Genomic DNA, 21,271 nt, shown 5'->3' on the forward strand with positions numbered 1-21,271 from the left:
ACGTTACGTTTCCCACCGAGCATTTCTTTCCGATGGACAGTGGGTGCGCTCCAGAAATAAACCCCCATCCGGTTTGCTCCGATGGGAACCAACTCAGATACCAAAGAAGTTGTGAAAGTAGTCACGTGACAACGCGTGTCATAAAAACGGGCGCCTTCGTGCGAGAAGTATATTGTTTCTGTGTTTCGGGTCATACTTGCATTAAATCGTTCACAAAGCACATCATAAAGCCATAAAGGAAAAGCCGCTCGCGCAGATGTCGTGTTCGCTGGTTGGCTGTGGAGCGCGGGTCCCTCTGCAGGACGGCCGAGCCGCGGTTCTGGGCCGGGGGCCGGACACCGGAGTCACCGACAAGAAGTGCTCCAGGCACCAGGGTGAGGACGATGCACTGCACGCAGCCATTTGACACGAGCCATAATTAATCATATTATATTTAACAGCAATGAGAGTGTGGTTTTAATTAAAAAAACAATTATTCAACCCTGCTTTTTTTGTTTACTTGCACCCTCTATGAATATAAGGCTCCAGTTAAATATTAATAAATCTTGATGAGACATCTGGACTCCTTAGGGAAAAGCAATAAAGTCGACATAGCTTCACATATGCAAATGTGCTTCCCCCCCCCCCCATTATTGCTTAAAAAGTGGATAAAGTCATTAAATAATTCTCGAAATCGTCACCATTTCCGCTCCAAATGATTACCTTCGCATTGAAAATGCCGGAAGGTTATGTTTTGATCGCTGTGTATTTATTTATTTGTATGCGTGTTATTCACAAAACTCAAAAAGTATTGAACCGAATCGTATGAAATTTGGTGGGATGATTGTTTATTATCCGGGGACCAGTTGATTAGATTTTGGGATCGATCGGGTCAAAGGTCAAAGGTCATGAACAGGTCAAAATCTTTCGCAGAACTCAAAAAGTATTGAACCGAATCGCATGAAATTTGGTGGGATGATTGTTTATTATCCGGGGACCAGTTGATTAGATTTTGGGATCGATCGGGTCAAAGGTCAAGGTCAAAGGTCATAAACAGGTCAAATCTTCTTGAATCACATGGAATTTGGTGGGATGATTGGTTATTATCCGGGGACCATTTGATTAGATTTTGGGATCAATTGGGTCAAAGGTCAAGGTCATGGAAAGGTCAAAATCTTTTTTTTACCATAGCGCAGTCAATTTGTATCCAATTGGCATGCAACTAATGCCAACATGTTCATAATTCAATGCCCAATCTTGTGATATGCGAAGGTATGCGCTCTACCGAGTGCCCGTTCTAGTTCTCCATGTGTCTGTGAGTGCACGTGATGGTAATGGTGTTTCCTTGCGTTTCTTTCAGTGAAGGTGGTGGCGTGCTATGCAGACCAGGATGTTGTTGTTACTCAGGTAATGGAAAACAAACACGGATGCACCAGACACACGGTTCATGATTTATGAGACAAACACCAGAGGAGTTAACCTTGCGTAGCAAACATCAAAACATCAGTGATGTCATTGTCTTCTACCACCCTTTGAACTCTCTGTGTATTCATAGAAGACGCTGTCCAAAGATCAAACATATCTTATAGATTAATTAATGAAAAATTATAATAATAGATACATAATAGAAGATGTTATCTTACAACTCAGATGACCCTTACATTTCTATAAGGACATTTATAATTGTGCTCAATCCAGATTAAAATTCAGCGTTTTGGTGCAACAGAATTCAACTGAATTGGAAAACAAACACGGATGCACCAGACACACGGTTCAATTCAATTCAATTCAGTTTATTTGTATAGCCCAATTTCACAAATTACAAATTAGTCTCGGAGTGCTTTACAATCTGTACACATAGACATCCCTGCCCCAAAACCTCACATCGGACCAGGAAAAACTCCCAAATAACCCTTCAGGGGAAAAAGGAAGAAACCTGGAGGAGAGCAACAGAGGAGGATCCCTCTCCTAGGATGGACAGATGCAATAGATGTAATGTGTACAGAAGGACAGATTTAGAGTTAAAATACATTCAATGAATATGACAGAGTGTATGAATAGTTCATAGTAGGCATATTCCACGATGGAGACTCCACGATCCATCAGGCAGATGGCGGGGAGGAGGAGGAGGCGGATTCTCAACAGAACAGTGGTGTATTCATGAGCAGGAATTTACGCACCCAGACGATCCATCAGGCAGATAGATCTATGCGCCTCATAGGGTCCGATGACCCCATGAGACGTAAAGTCAAAAGGACTTCCGGGAGAAAGCAGAGTTAGTAACGTGTGATTGAGAGATGAAAATTCATCCTTAAGGAGAGAAAAAAGAGGAGATAGGTACTCAGTGCATCCTAAAACGTCCCCCGGCAGCTATAAGCCTATAGCAGCATATCAAGGGGCTGGACCAGGGCAAACCTGATTCAGCCCTAACTATAAGCTCTGTCAAAGAGGAAGGTCTTAAGTCTACTCTTAAACGAGGTGACTGTGTCTGCCTCCCGGACTGAAATTGGAAGCTGGTTATATAAAAGAGGAGCTTAATAACTAAAGGCTCTGGCTCCCATTCTACTTTTTAAGACTCTAGGAACTACAAGTAGTCCCGCATTTAGTGAGCGAGCTTCTAGTGGGCAATATGGTACGACAAGCTCCTTAAGATATGATGGAGCATCACCAATCAAGGCTTTGTAGGTTAAGAGAAGAATTTTAAAAGTGATTCTTGATTTACTGGGAGCCAGTGCAGAGCAGCTAGTGCAGGAGTGATGTGATCTCTTTCTTAGTTTTAGTGAGAACACGAGCTGCAGCATTCTGGATCAACTGAGGGACCTAAGAGATTTATTAGAGCAGCCTGCTAATAAGGAGTTGCAGTAATCCAGTCTCAAGTAACGAACGCGTGAACCAATTTTTCTGCATCTTTTTGAGACAAGATGGGCCTGATTTTTGAAAAATAACGTAGATGAAAGAATGCAGTCCTTGAGATTTGCTTTACGGGAGTTAAAGGACAAGTCCCGATCAAAGATAACGCCAAGATTCTTTACAGTGGTGTTGGATGCCAGGCAATGCCGCTACAGAATCCACATCACCAGATAATTGATCTCTGAGGTGCTCAGGGCCGATTAAAATTACTTCGGTTTTGTCTGAGTTTAACATCAAGAAGTTGCAGGTCATCCATGTTTTTATGTCTTTAAGACATGCTTGAATTTACAGAGTTGGTTGCTCTCCTCTGGTTTTATCGATAAATATAGTTGAGTGTCATCTGCATAACAATGAAAGTTTATGGAGTGTTTCCTGATAATATTGCCCAAAGGAAGCATGTATAAGGTAAATAAAATTGGTCCAAGCACAGAACCTTGTGGAACTCCGTGATTAACGTTGGTGGTTATCGAGGCCATCGCATAAATACAAACTGAGATCGATCTGATAAATAGGATTTAAACCAAATTAGTGCCGTGCCTGAAATGCCAATCGACTGCTCCAGTCTCTGTAACAGGATGTCATGGTCAATGGTGTCGAATGCAGCACTAAGGTCTAACAAGACCAGGACAGAGAGGAGTCCTTTATCTGCTGCCATTAAGAGGTCATTTGTAATTTTCACCAGTGCCGCCGCGGTGCTGTGGTGTTTTCTAAATCCTGATTGAAATTTCTCAAATAAACTATTATGATGTAGAAAGTCGACAACTGATTTGCGACCACTTTCTCAAGGATCTTGGAGAGGAAGAGGAGGTTAGAGATCGGTCTGTAGTTAGCCAATACCTCTGGATCCAGAGTGGGCTTCTTCAGGAGAGGTTTAATAACAGCCACCTTGAAGGAGTGTGGTACGTGGCCTGTTAGCAGAGACACATTGATAATATCTAATAGAGAGCCGCCAATTAAAGGCAAAACGCCTTTAAGCAGCCTCGCCGGGATGGGGTCCAAGAGACAGGTAGACGTGTTCGAAGTAGAAACCGTTGAAAATAATTGGTCACGGTTGATAGGAGAAAATCCCTCCAAATATACACCAGGGCATACAGCGGTTTCCAAGGCCATTCCACTTGAGAACAGATTGGCACTGGTTATGGGCAAGAGATTATTAATCTTGTCCCTAATAGTTAAAATCTTTTCATTAAAGAAGTTCATAAAGTCATTACCACTAAGGTTTATAGGAATGCTCGGCTCCACAGAGCTGTGACTCTCTGTCAGCCTGGCTACAGTGCTGAAGAGAAACCTGGGGTTGTTTTTTTTTTTTTTTTCTATTATTGATGAGTAATAGGCTGCTCTGGCATTACGGAGGGCCTACTTATATGTTTTAAGACTATCTCGCCAAACTAAGCGGGATTCTTCGAGATTAGTTGAACGCCATATGCTCAAGCTTTCGTGACGCTTGCTTCAGTTTGCGGGTCTGAGGGTTATACCAGGAGCAAACCTCCTCTTCCTCACTGTCTTCTTCTTCAGAGGGCTATCGAGTCCAGTGTCATTCTCAGAGAGCCTATGGCACTGTCAACAAGATGATCAATCTGGGACGGACTAAAGTTAGACCAGGAGTCCTCTGTTATATTGAGACGCAGTATCGAATCAAATACAGAAGGAATCGCTTTAAATTTAGCTACAGCACTATCAGTTAGACATCTAGTGTAGAAACTTTTGACTAAGGGAGTAGACACCTGTAGGATACATTCAAAAGTTATGAGGTTGTGGTCTGACAGCAGAGCATTCTGTGGGAAGCCGCTCGAATGCTCAATGTCAACGCCATAAGTAAGAACAAGATCAAGCGTGTGGCCAAAGCTGTGAGTGGTTTCTGTACTCTCTGACAGAAGCCAATCGAGTCCAACAAGGAGATGAATGCAGCACTAAGGCAATCATTATCAACATCCACATGGATATTAAAATCTCCAACAATAATAACTTTATCGGTTTTAAGAACCAAACTTGATATAAATTCTGAGAATTCAGATATAAACTCTGAATATGGACCTGGTGGCGGTACAGAATCACAAATCGAATTGGCTGTAGTGTTTTCCAGGTTGGATGTGAAAGACTAAGAACAAGGCTTTCAAATGAGGTGTAGTGTAATTTTGGTTGAGGATTAATTAATAGGCTCGATTCAAAGATGGCTGCTACTCCACCTCCTCGATCCGTGCCTCGAGGAATGTGAGTATTAATATGACTTGGAGGAGTCGATTCATTCAGGCAGACATATTCTTCATGGCTCAGCCAGGTTTCAGTTAGGCAACATAAATCAATGTGATTATCTGATATTAAATCATTCAGTAACACAGCTTTAGATGACAGAGATCGAATATTTAGGAGACCACATTTAATAGACCTATTTTGTTGCACTGCTGAAATAATTGTGTTAACTTGTATAAGGTTATTGTGTACGACTCTCTTCTGCTTACTTTTGATTTATTTAATTGAAGTGGCCGTGGGACAGACACAGTCTCTACTCTAAAGTCAAGGGTGGGTAACTGCTCGAATGGAAGAGCAGAGAAGGGTGTTAAACTACAACTCTGCTCCCGGTTCCTGATCTGAACCCTGGGTTGTCATAGATTAAGTCCGTGATCAATTTGGTCATATTCGCAGAAATGAGACGCCCGTCCAACGTGGGATGAATGCCGCCTCCTCATCAGATCAGGTTTTCCCAGAAAGTCTTCCAGTTGTCACGTAGCCCACATTATTCGCTGGGCACCACCTCGACAGCCAGCGGTTGAAAGACTACATTCGCTATACAATTCGCCTGTCTGCAAATTTGGGAGAGGGCCAGAGAAAATTACGGTGTCCGACAACGCCTTGGCATAAGCACACACCGATTCCACATTAATTTTAGTGAGTTCCGAGCGGCGGCTCGGCGCCATTACCACCGCGTGTATTACAATCTGACTGTATCTCCGCTTATCCTTAGCCAGCAGCTTCAAACAAGACTCCACGTCGCCCGCTCTGGCCCCGGGAGGCACACGACTCTGGTCCGTGGCTTCGCTATTTTCACGCTCCTGACTATAGAGCTCCCGATAACCAGGGTGTGTTCCTCAGCGGTGTGTCGCTGAGCAGGAAAACTGGTTCAAACGTGAAGTGGTTGGTACAGCGGGCTTCTGTGTAGACTTCGACTCCTGCGAACAGTTACCCAACCATCCGGCTGCACGGTTACCGCGGGCACAGCTAACAGCTGACTGTAGCTCCGCCCGCTACGGGAGAGGGCGGGCTAACTAGCATAGCTGTCTGAGCTCGATAGCGGAGCCGTGCATCTAACCCACTTAGACCTGCCTCCAACCTAGCAAATAAACTACACTTGTTGCATGTATCGTTATCATTAAGGGAGGCAGGGGGATAACTATACATGAGACACACTGAGCAAGAGGGAGCGGGAGGGAGAGAAGAAGAAGTCATGCTCGCTGTTGAGCTGGCAACCAAAGCTTACCGGAAGAGTGAGATGATGCGTTCAGGAGCAGCTGGGAAAATCCAACAGAACAAAACAACTTCATGATTTGCTGAGACTGAATCAAGCTGTCTTACCCGACAAACACCAGAGGGAGTTAACCTTGCGGCAGCAAACATCAAAACATCAGTGATGTCATTGTCTAGAGACGCACCCTGGTTATCTACCACCCTTTGAACTCTCTGTGTATGCATAGAAGACGCTGTCCAAAGATCAAACATATCTTATTTTTCCTCCCAACAGCTTGGTCCTAATCCCAGTTTCCTGGACGGTGAGAAACTGGGCCGCAACCAGTCCGGTAAACTCACCCACGGTGGCACCCTCTTCCTGGTTGGCCAGTGCCACCCTTTTAAACTGCACTACTCCCCGAGCTCCAACGGCGCCACACCGAAAGGCCTAAAAGCCACCGACAAGACGAGAGGCGGGAGGAACGGGAAAGACAAAGAGGCTCCCAAGCGCAGTTTAAAGGATTTCTTTTCTACCTCTCCCATGAAGGTATCGCGTTGTAATTATTGTGTTGACACCGACTAAGGCACAAACACGGTTTTAGCAAAACTAAGTTTAAAATAAGTGAATCCAAACTAAGATTAATTCATTAATGTGCTTGCTGTCCAGATCTCTAGTATGTAGGATATAAAAGAGAGAAGCGGGGGGGGGTTCGTAAAAGTCTGTTAGTTTGCATGACGTTACTCATAACGGCTCAGAAGAGAGGTTCTAATTTCTTTATGACCGAATAAATGGAACAATATAGCCAAATTATAATAATAGATACATAATAGAAGATGGGAAATATACACTTCAGTGAGAAAAACTACTTTTTCCCATTATGATTTTTTTTATTTTTTAAATGTGCAGCATCATCTTACAACTCAGATGACCCTTAAATTTCTATAAGGAAATTTATAATTGTGCTCAATCCAGATTAAAATTCAGTGTTTTGGTGCAACTGAATCTGTTTAGTGTAAAACAATTAAACTGATGTTTAAAGATATGTTAACTTTTTTATAATTTGAAGCTAGTTATGAGGTTTGGTGCAACATTATTTAAAGTTAAACCTTGATGTCGACACAACGCCTCAGTTTATTATTTCATGTATCTTCTGTTTCTTATTCCCGTAAATATAACAATTATCAAGAAAAGTTGAATACAAACAACTGAAATGATATAAAGTTGTATTTATTTCTCCTCTCTGAAGTCATCTAAAAGACAGCTGAGTCCGGAGGGGGGGCACCCTGAGGTGAAGCGCCAGAAACGAGACGAGGGGGCCTCGGATGGACGGGTGAATGACGAAGACGAGGAGGAGAGGATGGCCGAAGAGAAGCTCAGGCAGCTGAGGGAGTGGTCAGAGAAGTTATCGGCGGAGAGGCCGAGCGGCGCCCAGCCTTCGTCCTCTTCGCCCTCGTCATCCTCCTCGAAGGAATGCCTGAAGAGCAGCTGGCAGCAGGTCGGCAGCCTGATGCTCTACACGGCCGCCGGCGTCAGAGGGAGCGAGAAGGTGTGAGCGCGCTCAGATCGAGCGGATCATTTGTTTTTAGAATTAATGTTGACCTTAAAGTCCAATGGGATGCATTGCATCCATATTTAAAGGTACAGTGTTCAGTCTTCATGTCATACACCGAGTCCTTAACCCTCGAGCGCAAGGATTCCGTTTTCCTCAAATGCATTTCTAACCACAGCAGATCCATCATCGATTGATTGATTATTGATTAGTTGAGCAACAGAAAATCTTCCCCGCACGATTTCCTGCAAGTCAAATTAACATCTTTTGGTATCGGTCGGACAAAACAAGTCGTTTAATTACAAAAAAGGACCAAATGATGAATTGAGTAATCGAGAAAAGAATCAACACATTTATGTTTTGAGGAGGGGTGGGCGTCGCTAATAGTGAGAGGGGGGTAATCAATATGTGAGGGTATATATATGTATGTGCTTATATATATATACATCAATATGTGTGTCTATATTGGCATGTTTACCCTAATTTATATATTTTATTTATACTTTATTTTGTATGATTATGTGCCTGTGCATCTGTGTGTAGCGTGCACATCCTTTCTTTTAATACAAATAATAATTAATTAATTACTTTTTTTAAACGCACATATGTTTTAACCCGAATGTTGTTTTAATTCACTTTTTCTAATTTTGTAAAAATGCGATTCTATTGGTGTCAATGTTACTTCTTGTACACTTAAAACACACAATTAACTTTTATTCGCTGTTTTTTTCTTCTTATTAATCTTTTGTGATCTTTGATCAAACTTTGGCACGATCATTCCCCTCGGGGGTTAATAAAGTTCCATCTTATCTCACATTCTAAATAATGAAAATAATTGTTCTTGCCGTCCTGCAGATTGCGGGGTTCGACATCGACGGCTGCATCATCACCACCAAGTCTGGGAAAGTCTTCCCCACCGCGCCGGACGACTGGAAGTACGTCTGCTCTTCTTGGAAAGGCCTCGCTCTGGTTCACCGTGATGTTGATCTGTGTGTGTGTGTGTGTGTGTGTGTGTGTGTGTGTGTGTCTGTGTGTGTGTGTTAACTAAACAGGATCCTGTTCTTCGAGATTCAGCCCAGTCTGGCCAGCTTGCTCAAGAGAGGATACAAGGTGAGCATCGGAGACACGCAACAGTTTCCAGTCGTGTTTCTAGAGCGGTTTTCAGACCCTCTCTCCTCCGCCAGGTGGTGTTCTTCACCAACCAGATGGGCATCGCCAGAGGGAAACTGAAGCCGGAGGTCTTCAAGTCCAAGGTGGAGGACATCCTCGCCGCGCTGCAGCTGCCCGTGCAGGTCGGTCGCGTTGCGGTTTTTTAAATCTCATCGCTCTCCTGGTTCATCTTTCTTCTTTTTTTAAATCGTTTTTAATGGACGTCCGTGTCTCTGCGTCTCAGGTGTTCGTCTCCACCAGTCCTGGAATCTACAGGAAGCCGGTGATGGGCATGTGGAACCACCTGTGTGAGAAGGTAAATCTCAGGAGAGAGGCACACACACACACACACACACACACACGCATGTTATTGAAGCACCACACCCCAAGCGCAGTGTTGAGTTGAGCCTTTAATCCCATGAACGAGCTTCTGTTTATCAATAAACAGCCTAATCTAGTTTTCACTGTGTCTTCTTCTCGCGTGTGTGTGTGTGTGTGTGTGTGTGTTTCCTGCTCAGGCAAACGACGGCGTGGCCGTTGACAAGACGCAGACCTTCTATGTCGGAGGTGAGTGAGGTTGTGTGTATGCGTGTGTGTATCGCCCACACTTGTCTGATATGTGGTCCTTAAACCCCCCAAAAACAGGAAATCTCCCAAAATGATGATTTTGTTTTATGCTCTACCTAAAATGAATTTTTAAAAATGCAACACAAATAACCCTCTTGCTAGTGCTTTAAAAACATTTGAGAAACACACACACACACAGCATCATACTTTAAACGTGTGCACAGATGCTGCCGGAAGGCCGGAGAACTGGGCTCCAGGAAAGAAGAAGAAGGATTTCTCCTGCAGTGACAGACTGGTGAGATGTAATCTATGAGTGGTGTTGCCATAGCGATGGATACACCTGTTTACAGGTGGCTTTACTGCTATGGTATTGAAACGCTTAATCCCCCTCCTGCCTTGAGGTGATTTGTGCGTGTGTGTCACTTTAAATGTCAATAAATGTTTTTTTTTAATGATACCTAAATTCCCTAAATTAAGAGTTTCCTCCTTTTTGTTTCGTTCTAGTTTGCTCTGAACATCGGGGTGCAGTTCCACACCCCGGAGGAGTACTTCCTGGGCTGGAAGAGCGCCCCCTACAGCATGCCTAGCTTTGACCCCGTGAGTACCACGAACCCCACCCGCTCCTCTCGGTCAGTCGTCCCCCCGGAGACGAGAGCACGACGCTCACGTCTTCCTTTCTTCCTGAACCCCCCCAGAGGAAGCTCGACTCCACGGCCGCGCTCTACGACCCTCCGGGCGCCGCGCTCACCGCCGGCGCCACCGAAGTCATCGTGGCCGTCGGTTTCCCTGCGTGTAAGAGGGACGGAGGAAGGTGTGTCGACCCCTCCCCCCCCATCCAACGCCACGCTGACCTCGTTTCCTTTCCTCCTCTCCCTCCGCACAGCCGGGAAATCCACCTTCTTCCACGCCCACGTCGTCCCCAAAGGCTACGCCTACGTCAACAGGGTGAGCGGGCGCTGGGGAACACGAGAAGATCTCGCCGGCCGAATTTTACTCCCAGACGATTCTAATGAAATGCCAACACGGAGATAATTGTGTTTTTGGGCTCGTTCCTTGAAGTCCACTGACATAGCGGCGTTTGTTTTTTCCACCAGGACACACTGGGGTCGTGGCAGAGCTGCGTGACGGCGTGCGAGCGCGCCCTGAAGGAAGGCCGCAGCGTCGCCGTGGACAACACCAACCCAGAACCCGAGGCCCGCAAACGGTTGTGTGTGTGTGTGTGTGTGTGTGTGTGTGTGTGTGTGTGTGTGTGTGTGTGTGTGTGTGTGTGTGTGTGTGTGTGTGTGTGTGTGTGTGTGTGTGTGTGTGTGTGTGTGTGTGTGTGTGTGTGTGTGTGTGTGTGTGTGTGTGTGTTCCCTTCATGTCTCAGTTTGCATATCTGCTCAGGATCATCCTCTCTGGTGCTGACAGGCTTCAGGAAGCACCATCAGTCCTCTTGTCCACGGACACAAGAGGTCATGTGGGTCCATGCCGATCCTCTTCCTCTCTCACCGGGTTCAAACACACACAGTCGCCTGACCAGAGACATTCTCATGACGATGGGACCCTCTGATTTTGCCTAAAGGAATCCTACCTACTTCTTCTTGATTCACTTCCATTAAAAAAAACCTGAAAGTCGAGCATTTATAAGCAAAATGGAGCACATAGTTTTCATCCTGAACCGGAAGGAGACGTTTTTGTTTCCGTAGTATTTGATTGGCTCGCTGTCGGGCGGCTGGATGCTGATGATGCACCTGACTGGTTGGATATAGCACCTGCTCTACGTGCCGTGTTTTGTTTTTACTTTTTATTTATTCATCTGGTTGAGGAGCTGGCTGCTGGTACCAGCATTTTTATTTTTCTATGTTTGTGAAACCACTAAATACTCGTGTGTGTGTTTACAGGTATGTGGACGTGGCGAAGGCGGCAGGAGTGCCGTGTCGCTGTTTCCACTTCTCAGCCTCCCTGGAGGAAGCCAAGCACAACAACCGGGTACGTCTCTCCTCCTAAATGTTTTTTGTTTTTTTACATTGTTTTAAAAAATATATATTTATTATATATATAATGTAATAATAACTTTATTTATATAGCACCTTTTAAAAACAAAGTTTACAAAGTGCTCTGCCCAAGGCAAAACAAATAGAATAGTAAGATATAAATATAAAATCAAAAAAATTACATTTAAATTAAAAAACAGACAAACTAAATTCGGGGTGATGTTGTTCCCAGTTCCGTGAGATGGCTCCATCGGACACCAAACACGCCAAGGTCAACGACATGTTGTTCCACAGCTACAAGTAAGTGATACCGGTGTTTCTTTTCACATTTATGAACTAGAAAACTTTTTTAAAAGCCCAAATTTGTGCACAGATCTGATTTGTTTCTGTGTTAAAATGCGATTCCGGTGATATAACCACTCTCTCGTACCAGCTCTGGTACTGAGCGCTCTGATTCTGGCTCTCTTGTCTGGACAGGAAACACTTCGTGGCTCCGGCGCTCACGGAGGGATTCTCCGAGATCCTTCAGATCCACTTTGTCCCGAACTTCAAGGACAGCCAATCAGAAATCTTATTCCGGCAGTTTTCTGAGGGCTGATTGGACGGCCGGCTTTCCGACGCCCGTTTGACACGAACACAGGAAATACAATTTAAAAAGTGCAGAAAATGAGACCGAGTGAGTCCGTTAGTCTCAGCTGGTGGATTGTATGCGAATGTACAGTTATATATATATATATATATATTGCCATTATACATGCCTCAGATGATGTCATACATGTTGAGTTGAGAAAGAATCTCTGAAAACCACGATAATCATTTCTCTTTAATATTTTGTATGATGAGGAACCTTCCCGTCCTTTTTGAAAGTTAGTTTACCTCCACTATAAAATTCATCCGTCATCCTTTTCACAATAAAGCCTTTGAACAAAAAAAAATTTAGCAATTGGGGACAGAGCACAGATTTTTCGCACTCGTTTTTTATTGTTGTTTAGTTTCTCTGTAAATGAAACACAAGTTATAAACAAAGAAACATAAAAAAACACATAGTTCTAAAGAAAAACCATAATAAACACATAGTTACAAAAATAAAATAATTACAAACACAAAGTTACAAACAAAGAAACACATAGTTAGACAAATAAAAAAATAAGAAACATAGTTACAAAGAAAAAAACATAAGAAACACATAGTTACAAAAATAAGAAACACATAGTTAACATTTTTTATAAACACTATGTTATAAATAAAGAAACATAAGAAACACATAGTTTAAAAAAATGTAAATGCATAGTTACAAACAAAAAAACAAAGAAACACAGTTATAAACAAAAAACAAACACAAAGTTACAAACAAAAAACACAGAACAAGACGAGTTAAAAGACACTAAAAGTTAAGAGATGGAGACATAACAGAGTTTGGGAACCTGCCTCCATTTCTTTCATTTTATTTTTGAAAGCATTAATGTTTTGTTTTTTTAAATGGTTTATTTAATAAGGGACTGCACATTGATAAAAACATTGCAGTAAATGTGCCAGAGTTAGCCAAGAGGCTATTTTTCATCTGTAGTCCCATTTTGCATTCCTTAGTCTTAAAACCTCATGAAAGCTGATATTAAGACGCTCAACTGAAAGGCCGTTAATCAGCTTTGGGCGATTAGTGCGATGTCATATATCTCAACCTCTTCAGCACGTTTATTCGTCCTCTAATAAACTGTTGTCTTTTGACGCCGGTCATTCAGAAGTATTACCACATGAGTTCAGGGCTCTTTGTGCACCTTCAAGCGTGAAAGTGAATAACACATCTTACAAGATTGTTAGAGGGATTATGGAGGTTTAACAGGGACCCCCCAGGCCCACCTCCATACTCACCCCTCCCGCCCCCTCCCCCTCCTCCGAGGGGCTCAGTCCTCTCAGCTGACTCGGCTTTATTCAACCCGTCGAAGGAGTTTCTGAAACTCGTTTGTAACCCCTTTGCACATCAGAGAACCAGAGGAGCAGACAGAAGGCCGAAGAACAGCAGCATGGAGGTGGCTTTTTAACCCGGAGTTGGAAACTGAAATCATATATTTATTTTTTTATCTGCACTACTTTGATGGATAACCCACAGACAGCTCTTTAACGATGGGGGGCCTCAAGGCCGTAAAGTCACCGCACCTCAGTGGAACTGCAGGAGCGGAGAGAGGACGATGTTGAGACGACTCGGGGGAAGCAGCCGCCGCGCCACCCGCCTGCCGTCACAGTGACCGCGGGCTCCAGATGTCTGACCTCAGCCAGGTGGCGGTGTCCTCCGACTCTTCAGACGTCTACAAGGTGAGCGAGGATGACGAGATGCATCGCGTGGTTGATGAAGGGGTCAGGGGAAAGGTCACGAAAGGTCACGGAGCCAGTGAGACATTGTATCCCTTATAGTCCTTTATGAGCATCTAAAAAAATATTTTTTTATTTTTACCTTTACGAAATTGTTACACTTAATCATACCAAATATTTTGTGTATTCTGCTTCTGCAGAAACCTACATGTGTCTCTCATGACGTTGGGTAAATATTAAATGCAACGTTTGCCCATCAGCAGCCACAGGGCTTGTCGGCGGCGACAGTATCCAACAAAAACTGCCCAGCTGGCATTCATTTAGCAATATTATTATTATTATTATTATTATGGAAGCTTAAGCAAAGACCACCACAGTCGGTGTTTGCGTTCCCCGCCAAAACCGTATCCTCTCAACAGCTCGCAACCAAAGCAACATTAGGGATCAGAACGTGGCCCTCTGCCTCTGATTGGCTGAGCCTCTATATTATCCAATCAGAGGCAGAGTAGGGCGGGTCATGCCTCAGACGTAGCAGGATTATAAATTTGGCCTCCAAACAGATAATAAAGTTATCAAACTGATAGTAATGTACATCCGTATGTGTTATAATATGTTACCATGAGCGGGAAAAACCCCTAAAACAAATGAGTAAAGGTTTTGTTTCTTATGAATAATGTTTTATTTATTGATATATTTCTTATTTTCACCACTTTCTGCAGAATGTGTTCTGCAACCCCGCCTTTGAGCTGGAGGGCGAGCGAGTGGAGGGAGTGGAGGGATTCAGGACGTCCTCGTCCACCCCGGAACCAATCAAACCGCCAGCAGCCGGTCAGTCAGCCAATCAGCACGCAGCTCTCTCTCTGTGCGTGTTGGATTAGCAACAGAACTCTGCCGGGTTAAAGTCCAATTCTGTTGAAGAAGGGGCGAAGTGTGTGCGTGCGTAAAACATGGTTGTTGTGGTTTACCGGTAACTAAAGTTCACCGGTCGTGGTTAATCCCGTGATAAACAACCCTGGTGATGTCACAGTGATGTCATCAGGGAGAACTCAGCTTGTGTTTGGAGACTAAATGCATAAAAGTGAGTTTTAAAAAGTGGAAGACATGGGAAGTACCAAGTTGCATTATGGGAAATGTTAACAAAAAGTCTATTAGTCTTAATTGAAAGGGGAATAAAATGCACTTGATTAATAAATACAACAGAAAAGTTGTAATTATGAAATTAACCTTGGGAGCAATAAAAACCCACCTGTGTTCATGTGTTTGTGTGTGTGTGTGTGTGTGTGTGTGTGTGTGTGTGTGTGTGTGTGTGTGTGTGTGTGTGTGTGTGTGTGTGTGTGTGTGTGCGTGTGCGCTCTGTGATGCAGGTCTGGGCCGGGGTCTGTTTGGGGTGTGTGCTCTGCGGGGCCCGGCTCGTGGCTGGGGGGCGGTGGCGCTCTCCGCCGTGCTCCTGTTGGCGGCCCTCGGACTGGCGCTGGCTCTCATCCTCACGCGTGAGTCTCTGCCGCCGCCTCATCATCGCTCTTCATCGCTCTTCATCACACCCAAACCGAACAATAGAGACAGCAACAAGGACTTTTTTCAATATAAAAGGTATCGCGATGTGACCGATACTGCCGCCGTCGCCTCTCTGCCATGTTTCCAGAGATGAAAGGCCAGGCGGTGGAGGATCCGCCGCCATCCACCGCCTCTCCATTCGGCCTCAATGCAGGAGATGGAGGCTCCCAAACTTTACCCACAATCCCCGTCACCAGAAGTCATCTGGGAAGTACATCTGCTCCAGCGCCCGCGAGGATCCCGACATCTGAAACACGTGACGGCTTCAAGCTAAATTTACTTTTACACTAGCGTTCAAAAGTTTGGGGTCACCCAGACAATTTGGTGTTTTACATGAAAACTCACACTTTTATTTATCAAATGAATATAAAATATCGTCAAGACATTGATAAGGTTATAAATAATGATTTTTATTGTAAATATTAATGTACTTCTTCTTGTGGCTCAAAGGAAGGCCAGTTTTATAGCTTCTCTCAGCAGCATAACTGTTTTCAGCTGCGCTCACATGAACAGGGTTTTCTACCCCTCCGCTAGTCTTCTAAGGCGATAACACAATGTACCATTAGAACACTGGACATGGGCCTCTATACACCTCTGTAGAAACTTCATTAAACACCAGAGAATAGTCATTTACCACATTATGTAGAGAGTTTATGATTAATTTAATGTTATCTTCATTGAAAAACGTGCTTTATTTTGACAAATAAATACATTTCTAAGTGACCCCAAACTTTTTTTAGAGGCCTACAGTGTATATTGTAATTCTGGAAAAAAGAGTCATCTTTTGTGTGTGTGGCTGAAACATGGTGTCCCCTCTCCTGTCTCTCAGGGTGTGGAGGGGTGCTGACCGACTCCGAGGGCAGTTTCAGTTCTCCCAACCACCCCGGCTCCTACCCCCCCGACTCGCTGTGCGTGTGGGTGATCCGGGTGGCGCCCCCCCACCGGGTCCAGATCCACGTGTCCTCCCTGAGCGTGGAGGGGCCGTCTCCGTGTCTCTTTGACTGGCTGGAGGTGCAGGAGCAGATGGACCGGAGCTCCGTGGTCACCAGGTAGTTCGGACCCCACCGTAGACGCGGCTATAGGGAGCAACTCGGGGTTAAGTGCCTTGCTCAAGGACACATGGACAAGGGTGGGAATTGAACCGCCAACCCCCCGATTAAAAGACTGCTAACCACTGACCCACAGATGTTCCTCGTAGGCCTTTAGAGGCCTTCTGTTTGAAGACCACCTTGACCTTTGCCCTCAATTTTTCAAAGTGCACTTTTTCACGATTGAGAGGAATAACTCACCCTAAAAAGGAACGTTCTGTGTTCATTACCGTAAATGGCGGGTAGGTGGCGCTAGAGGTCTGTGTGGGATTGAGAGAGTGTGTGTCGAGGTTCTCCAGGGGGGGGGGGGGGGCTTCTTTGAAATATTTCAACACACAGGGAAACTTTTCGCCTAGTTTCATTCTCGGAAAAAGTGTCGCAATAAAAACGATCGGGTTGAAATTCGAATAGTGTTACGCAACAGCATGGCCGACAAATCCTTGAAAAGAATTGAACGGTGCAAAGTTCAGACTGACATCCAGACCCAGAGAGGTCAATTAAAAGGTCAAGTCTCCGTCCTGCAGGTTCTGCGGTAACGTTGCCCCGGCGACGGTGAACACCAACAGCAGCTCGGTGTGGGTCACCTTCCGGTCCGACGGCAGCATCGCGGGCGGCGGCTTCACCGCCCAGTACCGGGCCACGCTGCCCGGGCACGGTCAGTGGAGCACGCCGAGAGACGGACACATGGTCACCGCTGCCCACCAGCATTCAGACACGCGTGTGTGTGTGTGTGTGTGTGTGTGTGTGTGTGTGTGTGTGTGTGTGTGTGTGTGTCCTCAGAGAGCTGCTCCAGAGAGGAGTTCCTGTGTGACGCCGGCCGCTGCCTGCTGCCCGTGTCCGTGTGCGACGGTCATCAGAACTGCCGCGACCAGACGGACGAGGCCGACTGCAGCCACCGGCACAAAGGTGGAGAGAGAGCATGCAACACCCCCCCCTCCCCTCCCTTGAGAAAGACCCAAGAGGGAACTCATGGGCTCCTTTCCTTCTTTCCTCCTCTCCTCCTTTCCTCCTTTCCTCCTCTCCTCCTCTCCTCATCCTTCTCTCCTCCTCCTCTTCCTCCTTCCCCTCCTCCTCCTCCTCTCCTCCTCTTTGTCCTCCTCCTCCTTTCCTCCTCTCCTCTCCTCCTCTCCTCCTCCTCATCCTTCTCCTTTCCTCTTCCTCCTCTCGTCATCCTCCTCCTCTCCTTCCCCCCATCCTCTCTTCCACTCCTCCTCCTCCTACTCTCCTCTCCTCCTCCTCTACTCCTCCTCTCCTCCTCCTCCTCTCCTCCCCTCCTCCCCTCCTCTCCTCCTCTCCTTCTCCTCCTCCTCTCCTCCTTTCCTCCTCCCCTCCTCCTTCTCTCCTCCTCCTCTTCCTCCTTCCCCTCCTCCTCCTCCTCCTCCTTTCCTCCTCCTCCCTCTCCTCCTCCTCTTTCTCCTCCTCCCTCTCCTCCCTCCTCCTCTCCTCCTCTTTCCTCCTTCTCCCCTCCTCTCCTCCTCTCCTCCTCCTCCTCCTCCTTCTCCTCCCCTCCTCATCCTCCTCCTCTCCTCCCCTCCTCCTCCTCCTCCTCATCCTTCTCCTCTTCCTCCTCTCCTCATCCTCCTCCTCTCCTTCCCCCCATCCTCTCTTCCACTCCTCCTCTCCTCCTCATCCTCCTCCTTTCCTCCTTTCCTACTCCCCCCCCCTCCCCTCCCCTCCCTTGACCAAGACACCAGAGGGAACTCATGGTCTCTTTGATATCACCTGGTCAACAGACTGTGGTGGGCAGCAGTCGGGGCCCAGTGGTTCCATCTGGAGTCCCAACCACCCGGGGCCTTACCCTCACCAGCAGGTGGGCCAACACTCCACCACTGCCCGTCGTCATTGGGGCCGTGTTCCTCTCTAATCTGGCGCTCTACTATTCCCCCCCCCCCCATCAGTTGTGCACGTGGTACATCTCCGTGGAGGAGGGCCACGTCGTCACGCTGAGCTTCAGGAACTTCAGCATGGAGACTCAGGACGTGTGCGAGTTCGACTACGTGGAGGTGCACGACGGCGCCAACACCGGAGAGGGACGAGTGCTGGGAAGGTGATGTATATGTAGAAATATTTATGGATATATATATATATATATATATATATGTGTAGAAATATGTGTATATATAAATATGGATATATATATATATATATATATATATGTGTAGAAATATGTGTGTATATATATAAATATGTATATATATATATATATGTTGAAATATGTGTATATAAATATGTATATACATATATATATATATGTAGAAATATGTATATATATATAAAAATATGTATATATATGTAGAAATATGTATGTATATAAATATGTATGTATATATATAGGTGTGTATTCAATGGAGAAAAATAAAATAAATCCTTTTTTTCTGGGGAATTTCTCCGCAGGCACCCAGTTCATAATACTGCATATATATATAAACATTCCAATACCTTTATCATCGGCTCAACCCCCATTGTGTTACTTCCTTCGGTGATGGATCAGGACTGAACAGACCAATTATTTCAATGAAACTAATACTCAAGATTCAAGGTTCTGCTTCCTCTTCCTGTGTCTCAGGTTCTGCGGGACCTCCTTCCCTCCAGACCTGACCTCCTCCAGCCCCTACCTGACGGTGGTGTTCGTGGCCGATGAGGGCGTGGCCGACAGCGGCTTCAACGCCACGTACCAGGCCGTGTCCGTCCTGGGCAGTGAGTTATTCATAAAGCCGAACAGATGTGTGGTCCTTCTTTCTTTCCATAGTTTCCCCTTTATTCACATCCCACCTCTTTAAGACCACCTCTCCTCTCCTTCTATTTAAAACTTGACCTACTTTTGACACTTTGTTAAAACTCAAATGCTTTCCCGTTGTCGTATGTGCTTTCCATAACCTTCTCGTGATGGTTTCCATCTTGATTTAAAGGGACGTGCGGCCCCGGCCAGTTCCCCTGCAGCACGGGGGAGTGCCTCCAGCAGCAGTGGTTGTGTGACGGATGGACCGACTGCCCCGACGGAGCAGATGAGCAAGGCTGTGGCAACTCCACCTACCCTCCCTTCAGTGAGTCGGCCCCGTTATCTCTGACCCCCGAGCAGAGTCACAGATACAGATGTTTGTGTTCCCAGGGAAAAACTGGCAGAATATAAGTTTGCGATGACATTACAACTCATTTATCAGAGGGAGGATTCAAAAATATACGTAAAATAAGAAAAGGGATGATTTGTTTCCCCTGCGCCCTCAGCTTCCTCGTGCGAGGTCGTGGAGGTCGAGATGTGTCAAGGCCTCAGCTACAACCTCACCTCCTTCCCAAACATCTGGCTGTCCATTGCCGACCAGGGAGAGGCCGCCACGCTGCTGCGACAGTACCGGGTACAACAATACCTCCATAACTTCTTGTTGTCGCTTTAATATTTTATTTTTTTTAAACATTGGGGCCTGTGCAGGGACACTAATCAGGCTGATCCCCTGCAGCTGATGCCAATTAGGCCCTGTCCCCTAAGCCACGCCCCTACTCCCCCACACAGCTGCGCCTAACGACGCCCCCCTGTGACGTCTACTAACGACCACACAGCCGTTTTCAAGGCTCACAGGCTCCTCCTCTTCCGTCCAGGTGCTGATGGAGCTGGCGTGCTTCGAGCCCCTGCGGCGGCTGCTGTGCGGGATGTTCCTGCCCCAGTGCAGCGCTCGGGGAGGCGTGCTGCAGCCCTGCCGCTCCGTCTGCTCCTCCGCCGAGCAGCAGTGCAGCCAAGCCCTGGACCTCTTCTCCTTCAGCTGGCCCTTCAACTGCCACCTCCTGCCCGACTCACAGGACCCCGTGGAGTGCTCGCTGCCTTGATGTTTAGCTCCGACCCCCTCGTCTTTTGACCTGTATTTTTTGTATATATATATATATATATATACATATGTGTACATACTTTTTGTATGTTTTAAATAAGATAAATATATATATATATACACATATATATATGTACACTACCGTTCAAAAGTTTGGGGTCACTTAGAAATGTCTTTATTTTTCAAAGAAAAGCACTGTTTTTTCAATAAAGATAACATTAATCAGAAATACACTCTCTACATTGTTAATGTGGTAAATGACTATTCTAGGTGGAAATGTCTGGTTTCTAATGAAATATCTCCAGAGGTGTATAGAGGCCCATTTCCATCAACTATCACTCCAGTGTTCTAATGGTATTGTGTTTGCTAATCGCCTTAGAAGACTAATGTCTGATTAGAAAACCCTTGTGCAATTATGTTAGCACAGCTGAAAACAGTTATGCTAGTGATATAAGCTATACAACTGGTCTTCCTTTGAGCTTGAAGTACAAAATTAATACTTCAAATATTAATCATTATTTCTAACTTTGTCAATGTCTTGACTATATTTTCTATTCAATGTTCAATTCATTTGATAAATAAAAGTGAGTTTTCATGGAAGACACAAAATTGTCTGGATGACCCCAAACTTTTGAACGGTAGTGTACATATTTATTTATCTTATTTAAAACATACAAAAAGTTGTTGTTTTTTACCAGTGAGGGAGTGACAGTTACTCGTTCCCACAATATGTCAGCGCCAATGTTTCCATGGTGACCTTGTCAGTGACGTCACGGATATCAGAGGCACTGACAAGAAGTGACTTCCACCAGGAAAGTCACTTCTGTCCGTCGACCAATGGATTTCCATGACTTTAAACCAAATATCTGTTTATACATGAGTATGAGAGACAATAGTTTGATTAAAAGAATAAATATTTATATAAATGTTTC

The 21,271-nt window shown here is 45.3% G+C and overlaps 2 protein-coding genes across 4 annotated transcripts; both read left to right on the top strand.

Moving 5' to 3' along the window:
• The first annotated feature begins 52 nt into the window (after nucleotides 1-52).
• pnkp (polynucleotide kinase 3'-phosphatase) lies at nucleotides 53-12,529 on the top strand. Of its 2 annotated transcripts, none has more exons than XR_008834796.1 (17): nucleotides 53-374; nucleotides 1,340-1,386; nucleotides 6,626-6,877; nucleotides 7,578-7,877; nucleotides 8,736-8,815; nucleotides 8,933-8,990; nucleotides 9,065-9,172; nucleotides 9,274-9,345; nucleotides 9,548-9,596; nucleotides 9,821-9,891; nucleotides 10,101-10,193; nucleotides 10,292-10,407; nucleotides 10,480-10,541; nucleotides 10,691-10,800; nucleotides 11,480-11,567; nucleotides 11,805-11,872; nucleotides 12,050-12,080. XR_008834796.1 is itself a non-coding variant. In XM_056440623.1 (17 exons), the coding sequence occupies exons 1-17, from the start codon at nucleotides 257-259 to the stop codon at nucleotides 12,168-12,170; spliced, it is 1,794 nt and encodes a 597-aa protein (XP_056296598.1). In that variant the 5' UTR covers nucleotides 53-256; the 3' UTR covers nucleotides 12,171-12,529. The 2 variants fall into 2 exon arrangements, 1 of the variants encoding a protein (XP_056296598.1); XM_056440623.1 differs by having other exon boundaries at nucleotides 10,292-10,388; nucleotides 12,050-12,529.
• A 238-nt stretch (nucleotides 12,530-12,767) lies between these two features.
• mfrp (membrane frizzled-related protein) lies at nucleotides 12,768-21,269 on the top strand. Of its 2 annotated transcripts, XM_056440624.1 has the most exons (13): nucleotides 12,768-13,882; nucleotides 14,599-14,707; nucleotides 15,244-15,369; nucleotides 15,522-15,689; nucleotides 16,263-16,482; nucleotides 17,046-17,176; nucleotides 17,302-17,427; nucleotides 18,255-18,331; nucleotides 18,420-18,568; nucleotides 19,088-19,218; nucleotides 19,431-19,565; nucleotides 19,747-19,874; nucleotides 20,116-21,269. In XM_056440624.1, the coding sequence occupies exons 1-13, from the start codon at nucleotides 13,829-13,831 to the stop codon at nucleotides 20,338-20,340; spliced, it is 1,779 nt and encodes a 592-aa protein (XP_056296599.1). In that variant the 5' UTR covers nucleotides 12,768-13,828; the 3' UTR covers nucleotides 20,341-21,269. The 2 variants fall into 2 exon arrangements, with proteins under 2 accessions (XP_056296599.1, XP_056296600.1); XM_056440625.1 differs by lacking the exon at nucleotides 12,768-13,882 and having other exon boundaries at nucleotides 14,603-14,707; nucleotides 15,470-15,689.
• Nucleotides 21,270-21,271: the final 2 nt, after the last annotated feature.

The sequence above is a fragment of the Pseudoliparis swirei genome, chromosome 20 (assembly GCF_029220125.1).
Source record: "Pseudoliparis swirei isolate HS2019 ecotype Mariana Trench chromosome 20, NWPU_hadal_v1, whole genome shotgun sequence".
Taxonomy (NCBI): Eukaryota; Metazoa; Chordata; class Actinopteri; order Perciformes; family Liparidae; genus Pseudoliparis; species Pseudoliparis swirei.